The sequence below is a fragment of the Boleophthalmus pectinirostris genome, unplaced genomic scaffold, assembly GCF_026225935.1.
Source record: "Boleophthalmus pectinirostris isolate CB_2022bp ecotype Guang Dong unplaced genomic scaffold, ASM2622593v1 HiC_scaffold_20, whole genome shotgun sequence".
NCBI lineage: Eukaryota > Metazoa > Chordata > Actinopteri > Gobiiformes > Gobiidae > Boleophthalmus > Boleophthalmus pectinirostris.
In genome coordinates, this window is record NW_026571153.1 from 26,817,437 (window position 1) to 26,840,747 (window position 23,311).

At 40.1% G+C, this 23,311-nt stretch overlaps 1 protein-coding gene across 9 annotated transcripts in view; it reads right to left on the bottom strand.

The window, feature by feature from the left end:
* nlgn2a (neuroligin 2a) overlaps positions 1–23,311 on the bottom strand; it is a 217,168-nt gene that overhangs the window by 114,635 nt on the left and 79,222 nt on the right. Inside the window, exon 2 of one of the 9 annotated variants that reach the window (XM_055156355.1) lies at positions 18,606–18,628. The exons of 5 other annotated variants lie outside the window; for them this stretch is intronic. In XM_055156355.1, the coding sequence (XP_055012330.1) occupies positions 18,606–18,628 (23 nt within the window). Of the gene's footprint in view, positions 1–18,269; positions 18,286–18,605; positions 18,635–21,836; positions 21,854–23,311 lie in introns of all 9 variants that reach the window. 3 more of the 9 variants (XM_055156353.1, XM_055156351.1, XM_055156352.1) reach the window with 3 other exon arrangements.

The window sequence follows — 23,311 nt, forward strand, 5'->3', positions numbered from 1 at the left end:
CAGTGTTGGGAGTAAATTGTTATAAAACTAACAAATTACTGTAATGCTTTGCTTTTTGCTGTAATGCAGTAATGTGGCATTACAGGTAAAAAATAAAATATTTTACTTGGTACAAATGTGAGTAACGCTCGTTACAATGCATTTTTAACCTGGATTGAAGTAGTGGCTTTTTCTTCATACAAATTTGCTAAAATCACTGCGATATCAGCAGTAGTGAAACGCCAGAGACGTGCCCGTGTAGACTGTCGGGTGACCACGAGCAAAAGAACCGGCGCAGAACTCGGCGCTCCACGAGGCTAAACACAGCTGACGCCCCATCGCTTCCAAGATTAGTCCTGGTTTGGTCCTGGATTAGACCTGGTTTAGTCCTGGTTTAGACCTAGTTTAGTCCTGGTTTAGTCCTTGGTTCAGTCTTGGTTTAGACCTGGTTCAGTTTTGGTTTAGTCCTGGTTCAGTCCATATACGGTGCAAAATTTCAGCATCTTCACAGTTCTTTTGGTGAGAGTAACTTAAAAGTGCTGTAATAGTAATGTAATGTTTTACATTTTAAATACAGTAATATTGTAATGTAACTAATTACTTTGAAATGACAGTAACAAGTCATAAATAACACATTACAGTTTTAAAGTCACTTACCCAACTTTTTACTTTCAAAGAACGTCTCAAACTGGATTAACAGTGCAGTTTTGTGGACTGGATGTCATTATTTGTGGAGAATAATTTCTATGGATAATGTGGATGAGATGCTGCACTTCTTCTCATTATTTTCGCTCTATCCCGAGTTTATCTCTGTGTCCGTCACTCCTCTGGCCCTGACGCTCTGTTTTATTGGCTGTTATCGTAGCGTTGCTGATGTTTGGTGGTTATGATCTGACAGCGACACCACACACACAAAGAGCTTCAAAATCGCACACAAGACACAAAGTCGGGTCACGCCTTCCCGAACTTGGGGAGAAGAAATCGCAGCCAAAATCAAGCAAATTCTCCTGTGGTGTGTGGCAGGTTTTAATCACACAGAACTGAAAACCAGCGTAGTAATATTTTGTGCACGTCCATGTATCTGAAATGAGTTGGTTCTCAGGTAGACATGACATAGAAGTATTGCCAAGATCCCATAGTGTCTGAGAAGTATTTTATTTGAAAGTACCTCGAGTACTTCAACTTCGTAGTGGTGAAAAAACAGTCATTTCTCCAGTACAGCTGAAGTGCTCTTATCCCTCCTGAACACCTGACCTACATCTACTATTATACCTCTCCTTTCTTCACTTTACATAATCCAGCGCTCCCTCTCCATCTCCATGTCCGATACTGAAAATACACGTGTTCCTCTGCCCTCTCCCGCCTCTTGTTTGCTCCACCACCATCCTCCAGGGCCTTGTTACGCCTAAACGTCCCCGCGATCGCCTCTCCTAGGTCGGGTAGAGCTGGTGGAGTCCTCTGGAGGCCTGGAGCTTTGGCCTTATGCTGCTGGTTTATTCAAAACGCAGTCCCATAATGGCTTTTTACTCGAACCGTGCGTTTTAGTAGCATCGCGTATGGGGACAAACAAGCTCAAAAGTCAGTCTCCAAGCCTGCCTGGATCTGTTCTCATTTGTTTAATTTGTGTAATAACAAGGAAGAGGGATCTCATAAGCACTTTCAATGCGTTTGCTGGTCAACTGGGTTCGAATGAGCTTTTAAGGGACTTAAGGTAACTTTTCTGTTGAAGGATGATACTTGTTTCCATGGAGATGTTGCTGCTTTGTCTAGAAGGTTACACAGTCTGTCATTAAACGTGCTATATTACGCTAAATGGACGTTTTTGAACTTTAAGTCATGTTATAATGTTGCTTCCTCACAAACAAACCTGATGTTGTGTTTTGTTTCATTCACATGTTTTTATTATTATCTTAAGCTTGAAACGCTCTTTTCCACCTTGTGATGTCATGAGGTGATTTTTTAATTTTCTTTTTCATTAGAGATCAGCATTCCAGAGCTGAAATTACCCATATTAATAGAACAGAAGAATGTAAAAGGCTAGCCTGTAAAGAATAATTTAAAGGTCCTGTTGGTGCATCACTCGTGGTCAGACTTGGTCTCATCTGTTTTTGTTCTATAGTGTTTGTTTATGTGCTGCTTTGTGTTGTGTTGTTTTTTGATAAAGCATGTTACCCCCTGTCCCAAGACTAATTTCTCCCATGGGAGACAATCAAGGATTATCTTATCTTATCTTATCTTAAATGATCCCAGTGAAGGTGTATGGAGTTTAAAAACACAATGGAACACTCTCTGTGTTACCGCATGACATCATCAAGTGTTCTCAGTTTGAGAGAAGAGCTCAGGCTAAATGTGCAGGGTTTGTGTGTTAAACAAAACACAACTCCAGGTCTGTGTGATGAGGAAACACATTAGAACATTTCAAGAAATATAGTGTCTTTAAACATTTACCTAACTGAACAGTTTTTACTAAGAAAATGTAAAATATGATCACTCGTTTAAATTCTGTCAACTGGAGAGTTTTTGACCTCGCAGCTCGTCCAAACTGTCTCTGTGAGTCATGGTCAGACGCTGGTGGACACTCGTCTAAGATCCTTCTTCAGTTCTGCTCAGACTGCTGGAGGACACTGCCTTTCTCTCTGTCACATCTGCCTGAAGGGAGGAGCTGTGTTGGTGTCAGTGTTGTTAGCTCCTCCTTCAGACACATATTTGAAGAAGCTGCTCGGAGCGACACAACTAAAACTTTTGTCAAGTTGACAGAGTTTTCTTCTGTATTCAACATGAGGCTGTTTGGACATTCAGCACAAATCCAAAGTAAACTGCAGTAAACAGTAAATAGTAGAGATGCACTGATCCAGCTTTTTCTGCTCCGATACCAATGTTGATACTTTTGTTTTAATTATCAGCCAAAACCCGACACCATCAGATACTAAGGAAGAGACAGAAAATAAAATAAAAAATAACATTGGCCAGTAAATTGTCTTTTTACACCAATTTATTGACCAAAATGGGATATTGACTAAACCAATAATATAGTTAAAAATACAGTCAAAACATGGCTGCTGGAACTGGATGTTACTTTAAGTTACCATGGCGATGTTTCCTCTATAGTTTAGTTTATTCTTTATCTGAACAGATGATGTACAATCACATTAAAATCCTAACAGAGATATTCCGCACCAGATTATAGTTAAAAAGCAAAGTTCAATCTGCAGTGAGTTATTACACCTTACATTACATTACACTTCCACCACAAAAGTTCCATAGTGCACCTTTAATGTCAAACACATCTTATCACATGATTCCTTTATATGTCACAGAGTATGTGTCCCTTGTGTGTACATTAGTGTGTGTATACGACCCTCCATATGCTGCTCTGCTTCTGTGTGTGATTATGTGGCTGTTCTGCTCGGCTGCTCTGTGTGTCCCCGGGGCCCGGCATCCGGGGGCCCCACTGTCCCTGCACCAGTGTGAGACCCATATGCTGCAGTGAGCCTCTGGCATCAGTGTAACAGAGATCAGAGCACGAGCACTGACAGGGACAGTGGCAGGGACAGGGACAGTGCAGGGACAGTACAGAGGAGAGTTCATATCATTATCCACTCTGAGGCATGTGTGAGGCATGTGTGCATATGTGTGTATGCATATGTGTGTATGTGTGCATATGTGTGTATGTGTGCATGTGTGTATGTGTGCATATGTGTGTATGTGTGCATATGTGTGTATGTGTGCATATGTGTGTATGTGTGCATATGTGTGTATGTGTACATATGTGTGTATGTGTACATATGTGTGTATGTGTGTATATGTGTGTGTATGTAACATCTATAAATACACTGCAGCTGCAGTGTGTCATATAAACACTGGTGTACAGTGTGTATGTGACAGTGCAGCTGTGCTGTCATACACACACTGTACAGCAGTGGGAAAAAGCCTGAAATTTCAAGGGCTTCAAGGTGCCTGATGTGAAACAGTGAGAACAAGTTTGAGTCATAGAACTAGAATCAAATCTGAAGTTGAACCTAAGATGGTATCGTATTATTTTCAGTGGTCTGTGCTCATTGGCTCTTGGGCCCTTAAATAATTTTCTCTTCCGCATTTACTTTCTCAATCCAGGTGAGCTCCTCCCACTTGTGTGACATCTGTAACATGCACAACGTGGAGCGTTTTAACCAGAGAGGTGAGGCTCAGGGTGCTCTCACACTACAACTTTAGACCCATGATCTGCTCATTGCTCAAGCTCAATTACATAAGGTTTATGTTGTGAAAACAGAAAAGAATCCCTACAAAATGTGACTTGTGAAAGCTGGATGTCCTGTTAAGGACAGTTTGAATTCCCAGAAAGTGCATTGTGCTCTTTGGGAGAATTCTTTCTGGGCTCAAGCTCCTAGGAGCTGCAGTACCTGGGGCAGTCTCCTTTCATGTACACACAAATTATGAATAGACAAATAAAAATGAGCACATTAGCATGTCAGCACGTTAATTTTGCATTAACTAATTATCCCTGTCAATTATTTTAACACAGTTAACGCAGTTTTTATTATTTATTTATTTATTTTTATTATAAACGTCTGTTGCTCACTCGCGAGTGAGTCTAGAATGTTTTTTATTGCTGCGGCACTCAGAGAAAAAACAGAAAGAAAGAAAGTGGAATAAACAAACATGGAGAGAGGTAAAGAACTTCTACATGGCCATGTTCATTTTAAAGTTCTTCCAGTCGACACAGATCAAGTCATTTGTAACACTGAAGCTCTGAATTGTCTTTTCACTGGAATTCGCGAATCTGAAATATCAGTTAAATGCAACAGACTCGGCTGATGGCGGCAAATCATTCAGTGAAACAAGTGGAGCGAGGATTCGGCCGACCACGTGAGCTGCAATATGTCTGAGGCGTCACTCCGCACATGCACATTACACACAGCGCGTAGGCACCAAGAGCTTTCGCAGGAATCAACGCACAGTCCATTGCTCTTCGTCACAACCCCCCTCCCCTCGTCTCACTTTCCTTCTGCGAGAAACCGGTGCCAGTGATCACATTCTTAATAATAATAAAAATAATAATAATAATCTTGTATGCCTTAGCAACTTGCTTTGTGCAGAAAAGTAAAGCAAAAAAAAAAAAAGTTGTAGGAATTGGCAAACTGCACTGAAAGTGTTTTCTGGTTGTGTGTTCTGTTTTACTTTTTTAAACTGAGATTCTCATTTTTGTAACAAACATTAAACATTAAACATTAAAGCTCTGGCAGTAGCAGGGCATTTCAGTTTTGTATTTGGTTTGATTTGATTTTTTCAGTTGAGATTTACACTGAATACTTCATTTTACTGCTGCACATGCACTTTACTTTTCAATTCACTGAGTGACATTCTAGGATTTGACAAACTGCACTGAAATTGGTTCTTTTTTTGAGTGAGATTCTCCAAAGGAAGAAGAATAAACATGGACTTTACAGACTCATGTCCTGCTCCTGGAGAAAGAAATGTTCTGTTTGTACAACACATGTGGAACTTTCATTTACATTTACAATAAAATCACTATACGCTACTTTTGAATTCATTCATTGGTTTTGTGTATAACATGCGATTAAACATGATTAATCACAGGAACTCATGCCATTAATATGATAAATGTTTTATTTTATTTTTTAATTTTTGCCCAGCCCTAATAAAAACAAAAAAAACAAAAAAAAGAAAACAGCATCATTTTGTTGAAATCATGTTTAAAGGTTCAATATTACACAAAACAGACTCTTTGTTACAATGTTGTTCCCTCCACAGAAACAGACCTGGACTTGTGTTTTGTTTCAGTCACACATGTTTGAGTAACACTTGATTATTTGTCTGTTTACATCTCCAAAGCTCAGAATGCTCTGTTCCACCTCGTGATGTCATGAAGTGGCAATTTTCAAGTTCACAGTTCTGCAATTCCAGAGCTTGAATTATCCAAATGATTTTAGTGAAGGTGTGTGGAGTTTAAAAACACAGTGGAGAACTTCTGAACTTCCTGTATTACCACTTCATGACATCACAAGGTGGAAAAAACAGTTTACAGTCTGAGAGAAGAATTCGGTCTAAATGTGCAGGTTTGCGTGTTAAACATGTGTGAATGAAACAAAACACAACTCCAGCTCTGTGTGTGATGAGGAAACATTAAACATACATCAGAAAATAGTGTCATATGGGCCCTTTAATGCCGTACTGTGGGACATTTCAGGCATAACGTCTGGTCTATATGTTCAAACTTGTTCTGTCATTGTCTAAATATGATCAACAGCGCGACTGATTTTTCCATAAGCTCAGACGTCACACTCGTCACTCAGACAGCTGCACCACAGTCTCCATGGCAACCGCCTCCGCCCCTCCCCTGGTCGTCACGGGAACCCGCTGACTGTTACCGTGGCAACTCATAGCATCCAGCGTGCATCTCTGCCCTTTTATACCTGCGTCTCGTTTCACTGTCATTCTGAGCGAGAGAGAAGAGAGGGAGGGCGGAAGAAAGACGAGATGAGGCAGACGGAGAGGAGAAGAGAGGTGAAGAGAGCGAGTAGAGAGAGACGAGTGAAGGAGTGAGAGAGAGAGAGACACATGGGAGAAAGAGGAGAGAAGGGAGAAATGGGGGAGAGAGAGAAGAACGGGACAGGGGAAGGACAGAGAAATATGGTAGAAAGATGAGAGAGGGAGAGAGAAGGGGGAGAGGGAGGTAAAGAAGTTGACATGCAGAAAGAGACAAGCGAGAGAGAGACAGATGCAAGAAAGACAAGAAAGAGGTAAAATGGAAGAAAAGTGAGAGAGGGAGAAAAGGAAATGAAAGAAAGGGGAGAGGGAGGTAAAGTTGTCATGACGAAAGAGACAAGTGAGTGAGAGAGAGAGAGAATGGTTAGAAAGATGAGAGAAATAAGAGAGAAATAAGAGAGAGGGAGAGAGAAATGGAAATGAGACAAAGGGAAGAGGGAGGTAAAGAAGTGGGCCTGTAGAAAGTGACAAGTGAGAAAGAGAGAGAAATAGAAGATAGAAAAGTGAAGCGAGTGATAATAAAGAGGTGACGGACACAGAGAGAGAAAGAAAGAAAGAAAGAAAAAGAAAGAAAGGGGAGAGAGAGAGAGGTAGGTCTGGCATATATAGAGAGACAGGTGACACACAGAGAGAGAGAGAGGGAGAGGAATGGAAGAAAGTGGAGAGAAATGGAAATGAGAGAATGAGAAACAAAGCGGGAGATGGAAGGAAGAGAGAAAACAGAGAGTCTGCGTGGCCTTGAGCCCGTCCACAGAGCGTCTGTGTCGACTGACGTGCACCTCTCAAATGTTTCACTACTCATCAAACTGACGCAGACAATAAGAGCTGTGATTGGTCGTCTCTACCAGCGCTCTACAGACGTCACAGGTGTGGTGTAGCATGTTGACCCCGCGGTGAGGTGACCCCAAGGTCAACATACCATATAGTATTTTGACCCCGGGGTCAGAATCCTATTATGCACAGTCTGCATCGTCCGTGTTTATCAGCATGGATGGGAGAAAAGGCTCCAGAATAAAAAAAAGCTCATATAATATGGATGTGGAGTAAGTAGATAATTGGAATTTAGCTGTTGCAAATCTGCAACGCCTGCCTGGAGAGGGTTAATAAAGAACTTGAATTCTATAGAAAAACTTTAAATATTAATACTACATCTGCAAATTAAAACATATTGACATATTCACTCATGCAACTCATGCATTTTTTTTATGTTGATTATAACTTTTGAATGTTAAAAATGACTGAGTTGTTTAAGCATATTTGACTGAAAATGAGAGAAGTAGTTATTAATGAGTTTGGTAATCAAAGTGATGTATAATGATTGGGAATCTTGTTCAAATAGACAGAGCTGATCAACTGAGTAGTTAAATAGGGGAAACCTAGGGCTATAGTAATCTGACCCCCAAGATGTTTATTATAGTTCTGATGTGTAAACTCTTAGATAAAGACAGTTGCATTAGATGAAAATGTAACATGAAGATGTGTGTTGATATTTTCATATTTTCATGCCTACAACATGATGAGAAATGGACTTAAGGCATAGACGTGTTACAGTGATTTGATACACAAAACAGGGAGTCAGTGTGTATGTTCAAAATGTTTTAAATTAAAAAACAAATGTGTGATGTGTGAACACAAATTTGTTGAATAAATAAGTCCTTTTATGTGTGTGTTGTTATTTCTTCCATGCATGAAAAACATAGAAGAAAAACATGAACCCAAAAGTCCAATGAGATTCATTTGGTCTTCTGATATTCTATGTTATTAGGTTCTTTTTTTCAGACCCAGAGTATTATTTCACACCTGACAGTTTCGACTGCTCACTAGCGTCTTCCTCAGAGTGATCACATGATGTTGCTGTGACGTGTCTGGTCAGCTGATTTAAACAGGTTTTGGCGCTGTCTTCCTACCGGTGGAGGCAGGACGACAGCGCCATCTGCAGTCCCACTTCCTCAGGACAGCATCCCAGGTGTAGGAAGACAGCGCCAAAACCTGTTTAAATCACGTGACTCTGAGGAAGAGTGAGCAGTCGAAACTGTCAGGTATGAAATAACACTCTGGGTCCTAAAAAAAGAACCTAATAACATATGAACCCAAAAGACTAATGATCAAAGTAACATGGCTAATAACACAACATGACTAAATTCACATTATACTAATATTATACTAAATTGACATTATGATTCAGGATTATTTGAACATAACAAACTAAAAACCATAACAATGTAAAATACAATATAAAAAAGGACAAGATTACTATGTATATGCAATTTTAACAATATGTTACATTTACACAAAATGCTAAGTCGTTCTCCATCAAAACATTCCTTAAAATACCTTCAAAGAAAGTGAATATGTAGTGATATATAATAAAAATCAATGACATGAGAAATAATGATCAGATAAGTAACTACTAAAGAAAAAAGTAAGGGCAGTCAAAATCCTATGGGGGGGGGGTCACTTTACTATAGCGCTGCGTTGACCCTGGGTCAATATACTATGGGGGTCAAAATACTATCTCACACCGGTACTCTGCTTTCCCGCTTCATTTTGTAAACATGGATGCCATTTTTAAAATCCTCGCCTCCTAGTGTTGAGGCAGTGAAATACTTTGCAGCACATAAACCTCACAGAACTATAAAATATAAAACAGCTTTTCTGTGTTATTTACTTAAATTTTTCGCTTCAAACATGCTTTTTGTAACCATGTCCTCATGGAAAAAGTGCGTATTATTTATCATGTGAATAGAAGAAGCAAGGTGTGCTAAGTGGCTGGAGTTTATTTAAGGGAACACAGACAAAAAGGTCCCCAAGAATATTTTTGTTTGCGAGCAACACTTCACCGAAGATGCTTTCGAGAACTATGGGTATTTAAAAACTGGACTTACAACAAAGGAGAAGTGACACTTTGGAAAAGGATGTTGTTCCCACGATACCAGGGTCCAGTGATGGAGATCCTAGATCTGTAAGTTTACCGCGAGTAAACCGCTGAAGAGAACTAAAAACAAACTGCAGCATTTATTTTTGAAAATTATCCCACATATCATTTCAATCTGCATGTCATCTCCTTGTTCTACCTGTTTTAGTTTGTCAAAAGTTTACGTCATCCTACGATATTACACTGATATTAACAACAGACTTAGGGCATTATTTAACAAGCAAGGCCCTACCAGCTTGTCAAAGCCTGATCCCGTCAGATCTCAGAAGCTAAGCAGGCTGGGCCTTGGACTTGGATGTGAGACACTAGGAATTCCAGGTGCCACAGTGGGGCGCCAGTGGCAAAAAATTGTTGTTGTGTGCTTATACACTTCACCCACATTGCCTAGTATGAAAGTGGTGTGTGTGTGTGAGTGTTGGTGGTGGTTGGAGGGGCTGATGGCACAGATTGGCAGCCTCGCTTCTGTCAGTCCGTCAGTCTGCCCCAGGGCAGCTGTGGCTACAGTATGAGTGTGGAGTGACTGAATAATGAACTGTAAAGCACTTTGAGTATCTTGAAAGGTGCTGTATAAATGCAATCAATCACTGAATCATGTTATTGTTCATTATTCATCAATCATTTTATTCTACTGAGTCGTCTTCAATGCTTCTGCACAATAACAAAATGGCGATTACACCTCAGTCATTATGACCTCTGATGTTTAGTGTCGTCTGTACAGATAATGACCACCTCATTTGATCGAACATTATTGTAGGATTCAAGTTTGCCCAATTCTGCTTCTGTCTCCAACCTACTTTGATCCCAAAGGGGCCAGATTAGAAAACTCATGTCATATAAACCCCAAAAATAACAATAACTGAACTTCTTTTACAAAATATTATAATATTATGAACAACCTGAAACTTTAAGAAAAATGTAATTTCAACACAAAGTTTTAACATGAACTTGTATGTAAATAAGGAACAAGTCCAATTTTCTTGGAAAATCCTGCACTCAGCTCCACTTTTCTCATGTTGGACATTTTTCTGATGAGGGTGTCACGGTCAACAGTTAAAACGATCGTCCTTTAAGAGCGTTTGGAAAGAGACAAGTCTTCATTTGGTGGGAGGGGCCACGTACAGAGATGCTGGAGACGCTGCTATGAATAAAAAATATAATTTAAATATTTTAGTTAAGAATCAGCCAAGGGCCAGATTAAATGTCTTGGAAGGCCAGATCTGGCCCCCGGGCCATATGTTTGACACCCCTGCTGTAATGGATGTTCCAGAACCCAAATTGTGCTTGTATATGTGCAGAAGATACAATGTGAAAAGAGTTATTTTTACATGAGATGGGCTCTTTAAAGTGTGTGTGTGTCATTAGCTCCGCCTCCTCACTGTTCTCCTGACTCTGTCACAGGCTCCGTCCTCTGGATCATTCTGAAGGATTCATTAAGAACCAACACAGGACCTGATGAAGGGACAATGGAGCTGAGGAAATGCTTTGGGAAGTGAAAAGAAAACACAAACAATGGAGAGAGGCAGGGAGGGAGAGAGAGAGAAAGAGGGCGAAGGATGTGGAAATGCTCTGGTAAGTGAAAACAAAACACAAATAAAACATGGAGGGGGGGGGTTCATAATGAGGGAGCGAGAGGGAAAGAGAGAGAACAAAACAAAAGATGGAGGAAGAGCGAGAGAGAGAATTAGAGAAAAAAGTGAGCAGAGAAAGTGCTGCTACAATTATCTGAAGAACTGTTCATATGTGACGTTAACAGCCTGTTGTTCTCTCTTCTATTGTTATTACCGTATTTTCCGCCCCACAATCCAGTGCGCCCTATACACGAATCCACTCGGGTGTCCCAGCACGACTTCAGTAAACTACAAAACACAAAACTGAAAAAGCGATTGCAATGTGCCACTTCTAGACACAACTGAACAACTGAGTCACTGCGAACACGCCGACAATCCGTTGGTCCCAGACACACCCTCCCTACACGCCACAACTGAACAAAGCCCAGAGTCACCGTGAACGCCACAAACAAACAAAACCACTCACCCATCACACTGTTGTTCATTAATAGTCCGGTGTATTTTTGAAAAAAGTTTGAAAATAGACCATTTAATGACAGTGCGCTTTATAATCCAGAGCGCCCTACAGTGCAGAAAATACAGTACTAGAACTTGACTTTCAACATGAAACGTCAGTTCCTGGTCTCTGATTTTATAAAATACATTTCCCCCCAAAATGCAACTTATATATGTTATCTTCTTCTTCATTACACATTTTTTGGCTGGTGCAACTGTCATGGAAAAAAAAATATATCTGTTGAAGATAAATAATGAATCCATTTGCGAAGCCCGATGAGTTTTTGGAATATAGACCAAGGTTTATTCTTGTTCCAGCAGATATGGACAGGGCCTAGTCCTGTTCCAGCCAAAGCCCAACAACCTCTCCCCACCAGCCATATGTTCCTACTACATCTCCCACCGTATCTCCTCACTTTCTCCACATGTATCTCTCCCCATGTCTCTGCCCAGAGCATCTGAGCTCTGAGTATTTACACAGAAATACAAGTTACATACATATTAAAGCAGAGTGACTTTGGTTTCAGAGGCTGGTACTAAATGAACATCCAGTTGAGGACAACAAAGGGCTTCCTGAAGGAGGAGACAGTTGTGTCTGATGAACCTTTACACATGTTCATGACTGCTCTGGGTTTCAGGTAGAAATCACATTCATTTACACAAAGACAGATTGAAAGAAATCTTTCCACAATCTAAATTTCTATCACACAACTTATACTCCGGAGCAACTTATAGTCCAAAAAATATCGTACTAATATTCTATAGTCCATATAAGCAGCTCCTCCAGTGTCTCCAGCGTTCAGAAGTGAGCCTCACACTGCTCTGCTCCGGCATTACTAAAACATTTATCATTTCATTCTGTGAATCCTCCAGGTGCTTCATACATTTGTACACAACATTTCTGATCACAACATTATTCTGCACAAACAGCAGACAACACTTGTCCATCGAGCGACTTTCAGCAAGAGCCAAAGTGCATCATTATACGAAACATGTAGCCTCTTAAATTTAGTTTTACTGTAAATGCACCTTCACATTGCTTGTGCACATATGACATTTCCGTGCAAACATATTAACATTTTGCTCATGACATCACCAGTGTTGGGAAGATTACTTTTAAAATGTATTCCCCTACAGATTACAGATTACATACCCCAGAATGTAGTTTGTAAGGGAATCCATTAAATTACTTAAAGTGAGTAACGTAATCTGAATACTTTACTTTACTTTACCGTATTAAAAATATTATTGATAGAGAAATGATTTTTATGTGAGATCACTGCTGCCTGAAATTATGTCCACTTACTGTTAGTGTAATAATGTTTAGTCCTGGTTTAGTCCTGGTTTAGTCCTGGTTTAGTCCTGGTTTAGTCCTGGTTTAGTCCTGGTTTTAGTCCTGGTTTAGTCCTGGTTTTAGTCCTGGTTTAGTCCTGGTTTTAGTCCTGGTTTTAGTCCTGGTTTAGTCCTGGTTTAGTCCTGGTTTAGTCCTGTTTAGTCCTGGTTAAGTCCTGGATTTAGTCCTGGTTTAATCTTGGTTTTAGTCCTGGTTTTAGTCCTGTTTAGTCCTGGTTTTAGACCTGATTTAGACCTGGTTTAGACCTGGTTTAGTCCTGGTTTAGTCCTGGTTTTAGTCCTGGTTTAGTCTTGGTTTTAGTCCTGGTTTTAGTCCTGTTTAGTCCTGGTTTTAGACCTGATTTAGACCTGGTTTAGACCTGGTTTAGTCCTGGTTTTAGTCCTGGTTTAGTCTTGATTTTAGTCCTGGTTTTAGACCTGATTTAGACCTGGTTTAGACCTGGTTTAGTCCTGGTTTAGTCCTGGTTTATTCCTGGATTTAGTCCTGGTTTATTCCTGGATTTAGTGCTGGTTTAGTCCTGGTTTTAGTCTTGATTTAGTCCTGGTTTTAGTCCTGGTTTAGTCCTGGTTTTAGTCTTGATTTAGACCTGGTTTAGTCCTGGATTTAGTGCTGGTTTAGTCCTGGTTTTAGTCTTGATTTAGTCCTGGTTTTAGTCCTGGTTTAGTCCTGGTTTTAGTCCTGGTTTAGTCCTGGTTTAGTCCTGGTTTAGTCCTGGTTTTTAGTCCTGGTTTAGTCCTGGTTTTAGTCCTGGTTTAGTCCTGGTTTAGTCCTGGTTTAGTCCTGGTTTTAGTCCTGGTTTAGTCCTGGTTTTAGTCCTGGTTTTAGTCCTGGTTTTAGTCCTTGGTTTAGTCCTGGTTTTAGTCCAGGTTTTAGTCCTGGTTTAGTCCTGGATTTAGTCCTGGTTTAGTCCTGGTTTTAGTCCTGGTTTAGTCCTGGTTTAGTCCTGGTTTAGTCCTGGTTTTAGTCTTGGTTTAGTCCTGGTTTAGTCGTAGTTTATTCCTGGTTTAGTCCTGGTTTTAGTCCTGGTTTAGTCCTGGTTTAGTCCTGGTTTAGCCCAAAATGTGAAAACAGGAACATACCACCGTGCAATCCATTATTTTCAACAAAGTAACTCATGGAAACAGTAACTGATCACATTCTTAACCGATACACGAGAGAGAGAAAGAGAGCCCCCTATGGAATCCCACCAAGATAACATCCCCCACAGCGCACGGTGAACTGAGCGCGCCCAGATCGAAGCGCTCTCCGTGTACAGAGCAGCGTAATTAAAAAGATACGGCATCAGGTAACCCACGATTCACAGGGGAACCAGACCGAACGTTGAATTCTATACCTCGGACACATTAGCATTTTAATTCTCCTGTACAAGCATGTTTTCTTTTTTTCTACGGCCTTTTCAATTTCGATTTTCATTAGCAAGTGTGTGACGAGATAAATACTGACCTTCACAGACCTGGAATCTGGTGGTAATAATACGAAATAATACGAACAGCAAATGAACGGATGTATGGGCAGGTTCCGTAAAGGTTACAATGAGAAACCACTATCAGGGTACACAGAACGAGAGTAATTATAACATGGTGGGATTGTCTTATATTCGGAATATTCGGTATCATCATTTGTAAAGAAATCTTGGTTTTAAATGTGCTTTGTGTCACTTTTCTGGTGGAGTGTCCATCAGACGCTTTTCTCCATGGAGATACTTTCAGTTCAAACTAGGGCTGAGCGATATAGAGCAAAAAAATACCTCGATATATTTTTGCTACATCTCGATATACGATGTATATCTCGATATCTGTACAGGAAAAATATCCTCCCAAAACTACTGCACAAACAAATATGCCAAATTCCATTTTTTATTGAAGTGCGAGAGGTCGGCAGTTCATGTAGGAACAAAGTGCTTCTGTCACATTTAAGATTACAAAAAAACCCTGATTACATAAATAATAATTTAACTGTAAAATAAAAGAAATAATACATATTTCCTTCTTTTCATTCATAAATAAAACAACTCAACTCAAGCTCATCTTTACATTAAATCTGTAACCGTATGATAACCATGAGTTCCTTTAAAAGAAGAAGCTCGGGAGGTTCATTATTTGAACAGATCCATGTTCCTCACCAGTGTGAGGAGCTCTGAGGTTTAATCCCACAATCCACTGCAGATCAAACCCAACGTTTCCAAACACTGTTGTACTAGTGACACTGCAGCAGATTATTCATTCAAATTTTCTGCGTGAATAAACTTTACATTATTAAACTTTACAACATATAAACATAACGACTCTAGAGCCACATCAGCCTGTTTGACATTATCATGTGTTTAATGCAGTTTTGTCACTTGTGTTTACATTTTACAGAAATGAAACTTAAAAGAGCATGGCTCTTTTGCATAAACAGCTCACTCCTCCTGCTGCTGCTAATGCAGTTCAGCTTCTTTTGGAAGTTCACGGTGGTAGTGAGGAGTGAACGAGACACAAGCAGCAAAATCAGGGAGGAGGGGGCGACGACAGAGAAGACAAACAAGTGAAGCAGCGAAATCAGAACTGAATATAAACATTATATCATATATACGATATGTCAGAATCCATATCAAGTTTAAAAAATATCTCCATATATTAAAAATATCAAGATATCACCCACCCCTAATTGAAACTATACTCTGGAACATTCTTCACAGAGATATATATGTTTTATGTCATACTGTACTCCTACTACTGCTATTACTACTACTGCTACTGCTACTACTACTACTACTACTGCTACTACTACTACTACTACTACTGCTACTACTACTTCTACTACTACTTTTAATACTATTTCTACTTCTACTACTACTACTACTACTGCTGCTACTACTACTTCTAGTATTACTACCACTATTACTATTGCTACTACTGCTACTTCTACTACTACAACTGATGATGCTACTACTGCTACTACTATTACTAGTACTAATACTACTATTAGTATTAATACTGCTATTAGTACTTGAACATCAGCCTCTGGAGTGAAATCACAGCTCAGTGTGTGGGGCCTGTTGTTTACATGGAGTTGGGAGCGGTCTATTTACTGGACACAGTCACGTTTAGGTTTACAGTGAAGTATGGATGCTCAGAAAGTACTGCACACAATATTTCAGAGTAGAATACTGTGCTCTTGTACTTTTGGGAGTGATTTTTTTTTTTCAGCTGTTCATAACTATAATAAGTAAAAGTACATGAAGGGGCACATATGACACTATTCCCTGTGTTTTTGAGGATTTTCAATGATACAGGAGCTTTAAAAAGAACCCAAGTTACTCATGTATGAAAAAGACAAAATGCACGTCTCCTCTCCTGCGTCCTCTCCCCTCGTCTCTCTGGGTTATATATAGTCTGTGGATTACGGGGGTGTCTTTGTTTCGTTCACTGTAACCTCCCTCCTGATTTCGTGCTCGACAGTCAAATGCCACACCAAACGGGCCCTTTGTAGCTCCACGTTTTCTTTCTCATTCTCTCCATCCCAGCCCTAAGCTCTTCGGACTCTCTCTGACCTCTTTTTCCCTCTGTTCTTCCCTCCGTTCCCCTCCTCCTCCTCCTCCTCCTCCTGCTCTTCGGCGTTGGGTTTGTCCTTATCTCGCTTGTGTCACGGTTGGGTTGTAATGGTCTACACTGTGCTGCTGTGTGAATATTCTGTCAGCGTGAAAAACAAGACATTTATTTAGAGAAGACATGTTGTGTTTTTGTCTGCTGTGTGTGTCACTGTAATCTTTGTCACACGTGGATTATTATTTCAGAATTTAAACATTCTAAACATTCACTATATTGGCCCATATATATCATAAGATATCTTTAGTGATCTAATATATGAAATACAGCTGAGTTAAATTGTGGTGTTGTGGGCAAGATTCAACCTCCAGTACACTGATGTTACTGAATGAAGAATATTTGTGTATAAGTACTCACACATCATTGAGCCTCATTCATGAACAGTGTTGGGAGTAACGCGTTATGAAAGTAACGAATTACAGTAATGCATTACTTTTTGCTGTAACGCAGTAATGTAAGGCATTACAGGGGAAAAAATAGTAATATTTTACTCGGTACAAATGTGAGTAACGCGCGTTACAGTGGTTTTTTTTTTAACCTGGATTGAAGTGGTAACCGCGGGCGAAAGGACTGACAAAGAACTCCACGCTGTTTAGACCTGGTTTAGACCTGGGTCAGTTCTGGTTTAGACCTGGTTTACACTCGTCCCGCCCTCTATCGCAGTTCACTTTTCGCTGTCTCGCAGATTTTTTTATTTTTATTTTTTTTTGTGCAATTTTGCATGCCCTGTTTTTTTTTTTTTACATTGTATGAATGCGTTTTACATTGTATGAATGCGTATTGCGTTCCTCCCGCTGCGTCCTGACTGGCCAAGGGACTCCTGTCTCCTGTACAGTACAGTACAGAATGTGTTCAGCTGCCAAATTTAAATACATGTTCAATCTCTAGCAGTGTGATTCTGAAGTGCTGTACGGTTGCAAGTTTTCTCCCCGACGAAACCCACAACGTCGACGAAACGTTCTGCACCGAAAGGCTCCTGCACTCGCACCCAAAAGACAGAGGAAGATGCAAACCATCACACAAAAAAGTTGGACTTCTGGACACGCTGAAGGAAGGTAGAAGTTACGCGCTGTAACAGACTCTTGCACGGCTCGAGTACCTGCAAATAGTTGCTGAAATCAGGGCCGCGAGCCCGAGCATCAGGGTGACAGCCGCTCTTACCTCCGTGAGGTGCGGAGCAGAGCCGCTCCTTTCTCCTGCGGTCACCTTCAAGACCGTCCTGACAGTGAGTCCTGTTTTAGTCCTAGTTCACTTCTGGTTTAGTCCTGGTTCAGCTCTGGTTTAGTCCTGGTTTAGATCTGGTTTAGTCCTGGTTCAGTCCATATACAGCGCAAAAGTTATTTTGGTGAGAGTAACTTAAAGTAATGCAATAGTAATGTAATGCCTTACATTTTAAATGCAGTAATATTGTAATGTAACGAATTACTTTTAAATGACAGTAATAGGTAATAAATAACGCATTACAGTTTCAAAGTAACTTGCCCAACAGTGTTCATGAAACGAACATTTTTGGCATTTTCTTAACTGAAAATTTTAATGCACAGTCAGCACTCGTAAGAACAAAAATTCTACTGATTTAGAATATTATTACTCTGATAATGTAACAAAACATTCAAATTTCTCCATGATTGTAAGTTATATATATATATATTTTTAAATTATTTCTTATAAACATGTGACTGTGTGATCCAGTAACATGTCTGAGTTGTTTTCTAGAGTCTGTGTGTGTTGAGTCTAACAGACTTTCTCCAGGAGCAGTGAGCCTCAGTCTGTCCCAGCCCCAGTGTCTCCATGGGCGTCTGTCACAGCCCTGAACCTGAACACCACACTGGACTCAACACCAACATCATCACCCCCCTGACCCCCCATCACCCACAATCACCCCTGTGACCCCCCATGACCAGAGCACACTCTGATGCACCCCCACTCCTCACCCCTCCCTCACTGCAGATGTGGAAAGAGCTAAAACTGTGATCTTCAACGTTTTTCAGGCCAGGGAGCCCCAAACTGATGAGGAGCTGGAGCAGGGACCCCCAACTATATATATGACATACAATTGTGTTTTATAATCAATTGGACCTAGTGTGGTGTTATGTATGAACAGAGCTACTCTGTTATTGTGCATATTCCATCGTATACCACAACAGTACGTATGTGTTCCATCAAAGTCACTAAACAAGTCCAGACTTATCCTGAATTCCTGAGCTCAATCTAGCTCCATCTCCATCACAGACAATTGTCTCACAGTGTGACTTTTTAATGATATGACTAAACAAGAGAGGAGCCACAGTGCACACGGACAAGAGTTTGATTTGGGCTACGGAACTTTTCTGGTCATTCTGATCCACCACAGCTGCTCCTATCAATGTGGAGGAGCAGCGGCTCTACTCCGAGCTCCTCCTGTGTGACTGAGCTCCTCACTCTTTCTCTAAGGGAGCGCCCAGACACCCTGCAGAGGAAACTCATTTCAAAACTGTAACTCATATTTGCAAGTTAAAGGAACTATGCAAATGTTATTGTATTCAAACAAGATGAACAAGTAAAAAACACAATCTGGATGTGAAAAGCAACGCTCTGTGTCTTTTCTTATATATTCTCTTATATTTTTCAGATTGCTTGATTGGGGCCCGTAACATAAACCCATTTTTTATTTTATCATTTCTGTAGCCGTGTGTGTGCGTGTGACTTTTACTTCCTGTTGTTTCGATCGTTTGCTCTGTCCTCATGTGTCCCACGTGTGTGTCGTTTATCTGTGTGCGTTTACACTCTGGGCACATCTCATTTCTCTTCCCTCGCTTCCTTCTCCTCGATTCCTCGATTCTGCAGGAGTTGGGTGAGGAAGTCCCACCCACAGAGGAGACACAGCGAGGAGAGACGATCTAAACTCCTCCATGAGACCAGTAAAGTTTGATTCTTTTCTCTGGTGTCTGCTCCTGAAGCCTCCCTCATGTTTACTCCTACATTCCTTCTGTGGTTTTCTTTGGGACACAACTAATATGACACATTTGACTGACAGCTGAAAAATTGAGAATTGAGGAGAGCAATCGAGGAGAAGGAAGCGAGGAAAGAGAAATGAAATGCAGCCCATGTGTTGTTCTCTGCTCTGTCGGTTCATTTGTAGGCGTCATGTGTTGTTAGTAGCTATTTTTGGATTATTGGTTTTGTTACTTCAGATTTTTTTTACTTCTGAAGTTTTAATTAAACAACTTTGTGAGTGCAGTCCTGCATTTTGGCTCCTTTTTGCTCTAAAACTCAATTCTGAAGTTGTATGTAATGTTTTTTATATATCCTAGAAATGTTTTATGCAAGCCTTAGTCCACATTTGTTGCCTGTAATCTAAAGATTTCAGTTTCAGATTTGTGTGAGTGGAACATTGTGTATGCCGGCTCTCTCATTAGTCATAAGTGTGTTGTACAAAAAAAGGCCCAGACTGTAGTCCTCCTAATGAGCGTACAGTCACAGTGTTAGGTCAGACAGAGAGCTGAGGAGGGAGGAGACGAGGAGCTAGGAGGCAGGCTGAGGGCGTAGGAGGTGAGGTGAGGACACTAGACGGACAGTCCAGACAGTGGAGTGAAGTGGAGCCGGTGACAATAACAGCGGACATGCCCAGCACTAATCTATGTTTGCGCTGGTTGCCATGGCGATGAGGGACGGGGGACTTAAGGACAGAGACGCCGTCCAAATCTAAATCAGCAAGTATACAGTCATGCAAAAGTACATTTACTGCAACGTTTTAATGAGATTGTGCTTCTCAGAGGAGTTTTCAGACCCCATCATTTTACTCACAGGTGGATAATACTCACTTACTTCTAGAGATATTTACTTTACTTTATTTGACAGTTTGACAGCGCTGTCTGATATCTTCGCTCTGATTGGTTATTTGTGTGGGCGTGGTTTATCTGCGTCCTCACCGGTGCAGAGCAAGAAAAAAAAAGGATGGTTTTAAGTCACAGCTGGCAGAAATGGTGAAATGGGAAGAATTTGACGGAGGGAGATCGCCGATATTTTAGGCTCGGATGAAAATCAGTGTAAAAATTCTAGCATAATCTCTGTGGCAAGTCTGCGAAAGCCAAAAGTGGGTCACCAAACAAAAAACAAAAAAAAAGAGCGGTCAGGCTGGAGGACGAAAAGAAATCCCCTCGCTATTAGAGCTGAGTATCATTCAGAAGTTGCCGATACGATACATACCTCGACACACAGGCCACCATACCATACATACCTCGAAACAATCAGCTTTCGGTTCAAAAATATTTGGTACAATATATTTCAAATCAATTTGATACGGTTTAAAAAATAAAGAAATAAATAAAGGGTAAATGATGTATGTGATACTAAAAGTCTTTGTTAAACCACTTCTTGTGCAAAATTCATATGAAACACAAACATGTGAATCATCCAAACAGTGAAAATGTTAAATGTGTCGCATAAACGAGTTTCTTTCCTCTAAACAAACAACAAAACTGCAGCTGTAACAAAATAATGTAGTAAAATAAACCAAAAAATACTCTTGGCGATATATCGATACAGCAGCCCATGGTATCGATACTGTATCATCACATTAAACAATACGATATATCGATTTTTCAATATTTTTGCACAACCCTACTCGCTATATAAACACAAACACAGGGAAACATCCACCAGTGTGACTCCTGTTCCAAGTCAAACAGAGGTAAGATATTAATACTTGGTAGCGGGGTAGAGCTGGGGTGGGGGGCAGAGCGAGGGGGCGGGGCAGAGCGAGGGGGCGAGGGGGGGCAGAGCGAGGGGGTGGGGCAGAGCGAGCAGTTCAGCAGCAGAACATCTTTTGAACTATAAAATGTCAGAGCCCAAACAAACTTTGTTCTTGTTCTTATTATGTCAAGAACAAAGTTCTTATGTTCTGATGAAGTATGAATAGGCCTTAAATCTACAAGTGACAAAAGCTTTTAGAGGTTAGACTTCACTAAAACATAGATAACAAAAATCTTGCCTAGTTTTGTACGTAAATTTTAAGTTTGCTATTTTACTTCCTGCAGCAGATGTGGCAGACACAGAGGTACTTCCATAATTATTACCTAGCAACCATAATGTAAACAAAGACAAAAACCTGTCTAAATTGCACAGAGACTAATAAAAATAAATGATAACACCTTTACTTTGTTAAATGAAGGTTTCATCTGTCAGACAACAGCCTTCCTTGTGACTAAACAGTCTCAGCATTTTCATCTTTTTTGTCTTTAAGAGGGGTTATGATGCCAAATGGACTTTTTTGGAGCTTTCACGTTATAATGTTCTCTCATCAAAAACATTCCTCAAGAGGTTTGAAAGTCATCCATATATGAGTAATCTAGTGATCTCTTCTGAGCCCAATTCAAACCCTCCTTATGGTTAGGTGTAAGATTCTGTACAAGGCTCCGCCCACAAACCTACACTATCACCCATGCTCAGACAATTCTCCATAAACATACAAAAAACATGATACAAAACTGTACACCACAACTTCACAAACCTGATGTGATGTGCAGTAGTTTCATTAAAGGGACACACGCTGACTGTGCTGTGATAGTGCTCAGAAGGGGGAGTGACTTAACTTAGCAGGGAGGAAAGCAAGGAACGTGAAGATGTAAATTTGTGACGTGTTAGTGGTGAAAACCCCACAGAAGTCAAATAGCCCGTCTTTAATGACGTAAGTAGAAGAATTCAGTTTCAGAACTCAGTGCTGCTTCCTGTATTTCTGTATTTTTAAACTTGTATAACGCACGTAACCACAGTCCTATTATGTCCAGCACTGTAAAGGCTAAACTCATCCAGCTCATGTGCTAAACTAACAGTCAAAAAAAAAAAAAGTTAGCATTTGAATATATGAAATTATTTCCACTATTTCCACATGACCTTTAGATTCCAGCCAGGAGTTATTAATATCATCTTAATATACACGAATATGCAGAGTATTTGACCTTATGAATCTTCTTGTAATGATACATCATACAGCGTACGTCTGGTAACATTAGATAACAACAGCACTTTCATTAGAATATGTATTATTGTTTTACAAATAATATATTTGTGTTAAAACAACATATGTAACATGTTTTATGTTTCACTTTTGTTTAGGCTAAAACTCCTGGTCAAAGCCTGATCTCCCAGGCTGAGCAGGACTGAACTTGGATGGAAACCACTGGGAACACCAAGTGCCACAGTGTGCCGCCACTGTCAACACACTGCTGTTATGTCCTTAGGCAAGACACACAATGCCTAGTTTGAATGTGGCGTGCGTGCTTGCGTGCATGTGTGTGTGTGTGTGTGTGTGTGTTTGTTGATAGTGGTTGGAGGATGGTCAGTCTGCCCCAGGTGTGGATTATGAGTCCTACATGAGATGAAGAAGGTTCTGTAAAGCTCTTTGAGCGTCTTGAAAGGTGCTACATCAATGACAATGATGAAGTATTGATTAAACAAGTGACTGACACTGTGTAACAAAATATAACGTCTTCTGAATGGAGAAGTAATCTAATAATTACATCTAAGATGATAGAGTGTACTATAGAAATACTAGAGTGTACTATAGAAATACTAGAGTGTACTATAGAAATACTAGAGTGTACTATAGAAATACTAGAGTGTACTATAGAAATACTAGAGTGTACTATAGAAATACTAGAGTGTACTATAGAAATACTAGAGTGTACTATAGAAATACTAGAGTGTACTATAGAAATACTAGAGTGTACTATAGAAATACTAGAGTGTACTATAGAAATACTAGAGTGTACTATAGAAATACTAGAGTGTACTATAGAAATACTAGAGTGTACTATAGAAATACTAGAGTGTACTACTAGAGTGTACCACAGAAATACTAGAGTGTACTATAGAAATACTAGAGTGTACTATAGAAATACTA